General features: G+C 36.0%; 1 protein-coding gene across 1 annotated transcript in view; it reads right to left on the bottom strand.

Moving 5' to 3' along the window:
* pdgfba (platelet-derived growth factor beta polypeptide a) overlaps window positions 1–310 on the bottom strand; it is a 7615-nt gene extending 7305 nt beyond the window's left edge. Inside the window, exon 1 of the mRNA XM_016528053.1 lies at window positions 100–310. Within this exon, the coding sequence (XP_016383539.1) occupies window positions 100–295 (196 nt within the window). The 5' untranslated portion in view covers window positions 296–310. The remainder of the gene's footprint in view (window positions 1–99) is intronic.
* Window positions 311–7505: the final 7195 nt, after the last annotated feature.

Below are 7505 nucleotides of genomic sequence, written 5' to 3'. Positions count from 1 at the left end.
CACACACACACACATATATATATATATATATATATATATATGAATTGTTATGTTTTGTATGCTCTATTTTGTATACAGTGTATTTGGGATCAGCTTTACCTACGGATTCTACATCCAGAAGTCTCTTCAGATCATCTACAGATGAGATTGGACTGTTCATCACTAAATCCACTAGAGATGGAGGGAGAGGGTCCTCCTGAATAAAAAAAAAGAGAAAAAAGAGATGGTCAAATATGACCAGAACAGACACATACCTGTCTGGGTGAAAAACCAGTTCCTGTAATTTCAATAGCATTCACGTATCCATGTCTAGCCAGTGTATTGAGTACATATGGCACGTGTTGCAGAATTACAGAGAGCATGTGTGGAGAGCTCCATATGTACTTTGTGTTTCTTTTTTATCTCTGTCCTTTATTAAGCTGCATTACTCATAATCAGGTCACTCTGTGTGGGTGTGATGTGGTCAGTGTCATGTGGCAGGCACACAGTGGGAAAATAAATATATAAATAAAACCTATTACCGTAAGGAACAAACCAATCAAAAATCACACCACCACACAGCGCTCCTCATAAATGTGTTATAATTCATAATTTCATACAGTGTATTGCAGTCAGGAGACTATTTCAGCGTTATAATGTTATTTTCTAGAAATGCATGCAACAAATTATTAATAACATCATTTAAAGTTCATTTTAAATGAGTTTGATATACTTTATATACAGACAAGTGATAGATATGTTGGTCAGGCTGATTAATTGGCCAATATAGACCATGTTATAGACCATTGTTATTGGTAATGGTAGTTCCCCATTTTGAGTAAAGCAAGTAATTTGAGCAATTTTAAGTGAATCTAGTTGGCTGTCATTAAAGTGTATTAGTTATATAACCAGCTAACAAAAATATGTTCTAAGAACATGTTGCTAACATTCCAGTAAAGTTATGAAAGCATTGTATGTGATTGTTCTCTGAACATTCAGAACATACAGCTTTTTTAAATGTTAAAAAAACATTTTGGGGGGGTGGGGGGAGGCGTGAACATAGTGACATGAACACAGAAAATATTAAGAGAATGTTCTATTTTATTGTTTTGCAAACACTGTGGAAAGGTTACTTTTAAATGTTCTCTGAACCATCCGAAAGTAGTAATTATTAACCTTTTTTAAAAAGTTAGACAAACATCTAACTAAAATGTTCCAGAAAAACGCTCCATTAACAATGTATAAATAATGTTTTTGTGCTAACATCTTGTAAACGTTATTAAAGACCAGGGCCCGTATTCACAAAACATCTGAAGGCTAAAACTAGCTCGTAACTCGCCGATTTAGGAGAACATCTTAAAAATAATGGCCGTGTCAGTCAAAAATTTAGGACTCCTAAATTTTTGATCTAAAAGTATTTCACAAAGCATTTTAGCGCTAAAACTAGCTCCTAAATCTGTGAAAGGTTAGGAGTAGTGAAGAGGACTCCTAAGTCACGAAGACCAAACCACAAACTATCCTAAAATGGCTGTTGCCGGCAATCTGCCTCTGAACGTAAACATTTTAGAAATATTTGACGATAATGAGCTTTTATAAAGGTATCACCTTCAGTTTTGAAGGTTATCCCAACTTACTTAGCTTGCATTTTAAAATCTTTATTTGAATGTGGCAACATTTTTATTTTTAAACCTTTATCTTTACTGTAAAATATTTCTATGAATAAATCTCTGACAGAGACTATCAGCCAATCACTGTGTGCATAGTTAGTAAGCATGCTGACGTCATCCATAGCAACGAGGTCAACCCCGCCCTTTCTATTAGCTTAAGACTTCTCTCTATTCCTTAGTAAAAGTTTGTCTCAGCAGCTTTGTGAATAGGTTTTAAGAGAAAACTCTTAGCTAAAAACTTTTACTGCTATTTAGGAGAACTCTTAGTGGTAAGATAAAATGTTTTGTGAATACGGGCCCAGATAACTTTGAACAGACATTCTATTAATGTTACTAGAAAACTGTTTGTTCATAACTTTGAGAAAAACTGATGCCAGAACATTAGCCAAAGATCTGAGATTGTTCCCGTTGGGTATTAGCATAAAATCAGCCCCTAGCCACCCTGCTCTCTAGATTTCAGCATCGGCCACTGAAAAAAAAACATATCAATTCACCAATAATAGAATATATTTTAATGTTCATTTCGCAAAGCTTGCAACCACTTATTTAAACTGACCAAAATCAGTTCACGTAACTTATGAAGTCACACCCATGAATACAATACAACTGCCCACGTTTAGTATACGAATATGACAATAAAAGTCTCGTGACAATTCGTAACTATTTTGATTTGTTCATGCGATGAATTCATACAACCTCATTCATACATTTTCGCCCCTCTGAGGGATAAGTCTAGGGGTAGAACGTCATACGTAATTTTCATACGAATTACATTGTACGAATTTGTATGAAATTGCGCACACACTTGCAAAATAGCTACATTTTCTTGTGAAAGTTAATACTTGTAGCTACGCAATTTTGATTTAATCCGTCATTTTATTCCAAAATGTCTTAAGGCAACAGTATGGATGCATTCTCAATGTGGACACAAGGGGTGCTATTGAGGCATACATGAACTGTCTTCTACAGTGAGTTTTGTTTTTCAGGTCAGCTACAGTCATGGCATATAACCACTCACTTTAAGCATACAAATGTGACAATACAGTCTCACAACAATTTGTAATTATTTTGACGATTTAACAATTTTTAACTATTCGTAGCTATTAATTTTGTACAACCTCACTCATACATTTTCATTCGATTTACTCTCGCCCCACTGAGAGGTAAGTTTAGAGATGGAACTTCAAACTTACGTTTTTTTCAATCGTTTTTATACGAATCATAGTACAAATTTGTATGAAACTGGCCGCTCGCAAAATAGCTGTTTTCTCATTCTTACGTTTCCATACAATCTGCTCTCACCCCAATGAGAGGGGTAGGCTTAGAGATGAAACTTTATGCTTACTTTTTCATACGTATCGCATCATACAAATTTGTACGAAATTGCACATTCACAAAATAGCTGTTTTCTGTGTGATGTGAACGCTTGTAGCTACGCAAGCTCGATTTCAGGTGTTGTTGCATTCCAAAATGCAACAAAGTTAATACTGCGGAGCAAGCGATCATAGCAAGAGGATCTGCATACTAAAGCCTTAAAGGTACAGTAGCAACAATCTTTCATTCAGAGAATCAGAAAGAGGATAAAAAAGTTATGAAAAACTAAATTCTGACTTCACAAAATAACATTTTATGTACACTTACAGGGACAAAAACTGAAAAAAGTGTATAATATGGCCTATTAAATACAAACAATTTAGCCAGATGCATTAAACCAACGTGCATGTCAGTGTGAAACACACATGCACTAAAAAAGTTTTTCATACCCACTGTCAAGTGCATATGTGTGTGTGTAGTGCTGTATCACATATACTGATCCTATTAGGATGACATCACTCCCATTTGCCACATGCTGTAATGAATCATGTGACGCAGGAATGCCAATAGTTCATCGAGGGGAAAAGCTGAGGAGGAATGAGGTATAATTATGGATCTGGATTGCTATACACACACACACTTGAAACATTAGAGGGGCGGCCACATGGCAGTCAGCCATAACTGAATTCAGACATAAAGAAATACTGTATCCACACCTGCACATACACATGCACTGAAAGAAGCATAAAAAGAGGGAGTTGTTTAAAAAAAAAGCCTGATCAAGCTTCGATAATCACGCTTACATAGAGAGAGATTAAATATTATAAGAACGGATAAGCACAAGCACAAGAAGGTCGATCCATCTTCCATTTTCCAAAACCGAGTCATTAATTCGACATAAATACATTTTGTCTGTGTGTGTGCACGTGTGCGCATGAGTTTTCAAATTGGATTAATTCACATGATTTTTCCTAGTCTGGAAAACACAATTTCAAGTTTTCTATGACCCTGGGAACCCTCTACAGGACCTTCTTCTATAGCAACTCGCAGCACTATTTTAATACGGCTAAAGGCGTACTGTAGTGTTAAATGCACAACATAATTGGGGTCTAAGCAGTGACAGTGATGCTCTTGGACTGAGTGATGTGTTTTTGGGCAGTGGTGCATCTGGGAATCCATCCAATGCACATTAATGCTGGCAACCCTAACAGTGTCTTTGTTTGAGTTTAGAATTGCAGACATAAACACATAGAGAGAGATTAAATATTATAAGAACGGATAAGCACAAGCACAAGAAGGTCCATCCATCTTCCATTTTCCAAAACCGAGTCATTAATTCGATGCACATTTGTTTGGCTCCTCTCAGTTGTTCGGCTCAGTTTTCATTCGCTCGATCCCTGAGTCATGTCTGCAAAAGCACATTTTTTTTTTAAGCTCTCGAGCCGTGACACACACGTAATGCCCCGAGAGACCCAAAGCCAAATCATCTTATGTGATCCCGTCCGCACGTCTTCACCGTGCCGCCTAGATTATTCCTCTCTCTTATATAACTTATACACAAGACTTATGATGCATCAGCTGGAGGACTAAAATCCCATCAGCTGTGACCTTTTAAACTCCCTGAAACGGTCCAAATCAGAGCACTTGTTTTTAAAGGGTAGACCTGATCAGCAGCAGCCGCGAGCTCATCATGCGCGCACATCCAACTGTCTCTCTCGCTGTCAAACACACACACACACACACACACTCAGCTGCAGGAAAGTTTATTCCAGAGGGGTTGAGTCACTTTGAACACCGTGCCAGCTGATCCTGTTTGACATTTACCGGCGTATCCGAAATCTCCAGTGTGGAAAAAAAGTGTTCACGGTCCGTTAAAAATCGCATATTAATGATACACTTGAAAGGAAAGAAACCAAAACTCCAGTCTTCAGCTTAAAATAACAGCTTTAAATATCCAAGTAAGATACGTCCAGTGTGTTCATTTTCATAACTAGCCCGTGCATTTTCATTTCAGCGCTGCAAGTATGCGACTTTCCCTGGCGCGCCTGCGGTTGTCGAGCTATAGCGCGTTTCTCAGGTGCTTTAATGCCGCGCTGCTGCGCTTCGCTCTGGCTTCAGCCTTAAAAAACAAACCACGCCCCTCCTGCCTTCTGATTGGCTCGCCGCGCCTTCGAGGCTGGACTGATGTTTCCATATAAGGCAAATGATTAGTAGCGATTCTGCACGGATGAAGGAGTCATACATGACCTGACATTCTCAAAGTGAGACTTTTATTGGGAAAAAGGCAGCAGTTTTCTCACAGCCACCTGCTCTGTCTCGTTTCACTGGAGGTTATAGCAAATGGTTGTGAACTGGGAAGCAGCACTGCACTGGACGATCCGAACCAGTGATGTTTGTTTATCTTAAAGGAAATTAAACTTTTTAGGACCATTAAGATTACTTCATCCCCAAATAATAACAATTTAAATGTAATTTATTTATAATCTGTCTGTCTGTCCAAATAATTTATTTTATTTTACATAAAGGAAATTAACCTTATTTTAGGACTTTAGGACTAAAATTATTTCATGCCTAAGTAATAAAAAGGAACATTCATTCATTCATTCATTCATTCGTTCATAACTCATTTTGGGACCATTAAGTTTTTTTTTTTTTGTATAATGAATTTGTGACATTATTTCATAACAATTCAGCACATTTTCTTCCCAAATTCTCATTGTTGTGATTTTAAAATGTCATTAAATTTCAATAAATTGTCAAGTGTCTTATAGTGTGTGTGTGTGTGTGTGTGTGTGTGTGTGTGTGTGTGTGGACGGCAATTGGTGTGTATGTCATAAAGACCTTTCCATAAAGGTCAGTATGCATACGTGAGAATATCTGCAACCCAAATCAAGATGCACGAATGATTCTGCTGAATCCATTCTATCGTAGGACGGATTGTTTTTAATGGCAGATATCAATATATTTAGAAAGCAGGATGGCTAACAGTATCATATTATTCCAAATAAGATTTGCATTTGCAAAATGACTAAAAGAAAAATCACTAAAAAATATAAAAAATGCACACTATCCATTGATGAGGCAGTTGATACAGTTATACTGTAAGTTGATGCTGATAAACTCAGAATGGCCAAATATCGACCAATATACCAAATATATTTTTATTATTACCAGGATTCCCACAGCAGTTGATTTCGAATTACTTTCAGACTGGATAAGCATTTAAATAAATAAATAAATAAATAAATATTTTAATTCAGACTGACACGCTAATTGAATCATTTAGACAGATTTGTGAATCTGTTTGACTGATTCGTTGAAAAGCCCCGAATCAGGCACAATTATGATTTTTGATCAAGTTTTAGAAAAAAAATATACATTCAAAAATATTTTAAGACATATATAAATATAATTTTTGTGCATACACACACATGAATCTGTATGACTGATTCGTTGAAAAGACCTGAATCAGACACCACTATGATTTCTGATCAAGTTATAGAAAAATGTACATTCAAATGTAGTTTTCACATAATATAAATCATTTACATTTATGTCCATGACTTCTCAGATTTTATTTTTTCACATGAAGCTTTAGAAGCGCGCCTGCGGTTGTCGAGCTATAGCGCGTTTCTCAGGTGCTTTAATGCCGCGCTGCTGCGCTTCGCTCTGGCTTCAGCCTTAAAAAACAAACCACGCCCCTCCTGCCTTCTGATTGGCTCGCCGCGCCTTCGAGGCTGGACTGATGTTTCCATATAAGGCAAATGATTAGTAGCGATTCTGCACGGATGAAGGAGTCATACATGACCTGACATTCTCAAAGTGAGACTTTTATTGGGAAAAAGGCAGCAGTTTTCTCACAGCCACCTGCTCTGTCTCGTTTCACTGGAGGTTATAGCAAATGGTTGTGAACTGGGAAGCAGCACTGCACTGGACGATCCGAACCAGTGATGTTTGTTTATCTTAAAGGAAATTAAACTTTTTAGGACCATTAAGATTACTTCATCCCCAAATAATAACAATTTAAATGTAATTTATTTATAATCTGTCTGTCTGTCCAAATAATTTATTTTATTTTACATAAAGGAAATTAACCTTATTTTAGGACTTTAGGACTAAAATTATTTCATGCCTAAGTAATAAAAAGGAACATTCATTCATTCATTCATTCATTCGTTCATAACTCATTTTGGGACCATTAAGTTTTTTTTTTTTTGTATAATGAATTTGTGACATTATTTCATAACAATTCAGCACATTTTCTTCCCAAATTCTCATTGTTGTGATTTTAAAATGTCATTAAATTTCAATAAATTGTCAAGTGTAAAGTGCAGTTTTTGCACCATGAATTTGTTGTACTGCATTTGATGCTGATTTAAATAAAATAATCATTTAGCAATAATTGTGACACTCATCTTTGTGTATATAAACTACAAATAATTTTAATTTGGAGATAAATGTAATTTTTGATATTCACTAAATTATATTAATAACAACAACAACAACAACAATAATAATAATAATAATTATTATTATTAAATATTT

Source organism: Sinocyclocheilus rhinocerous, unplaced genomic scaffold, assembly GCF_001515625.1.
Source record: "Sinocyclocheilus rhinocerous isolate Xijiao unplaced genomic scaffold, SAMN03320098_v1.1 scaffold1292, whole genome shotgun sequence".
Lineage (NCBI taxonomy): Eukaryota > Metazoa > Chordata > Actinopteri > Cypriniformes > Cyprinidae > Sinocyclocheilus > Sinocyclocheilus rhinocerous.
Note: the sequence above shows the minus strand (reverse complement) of the source record. Positions and strands in the feature narration are given on the sequence as shown.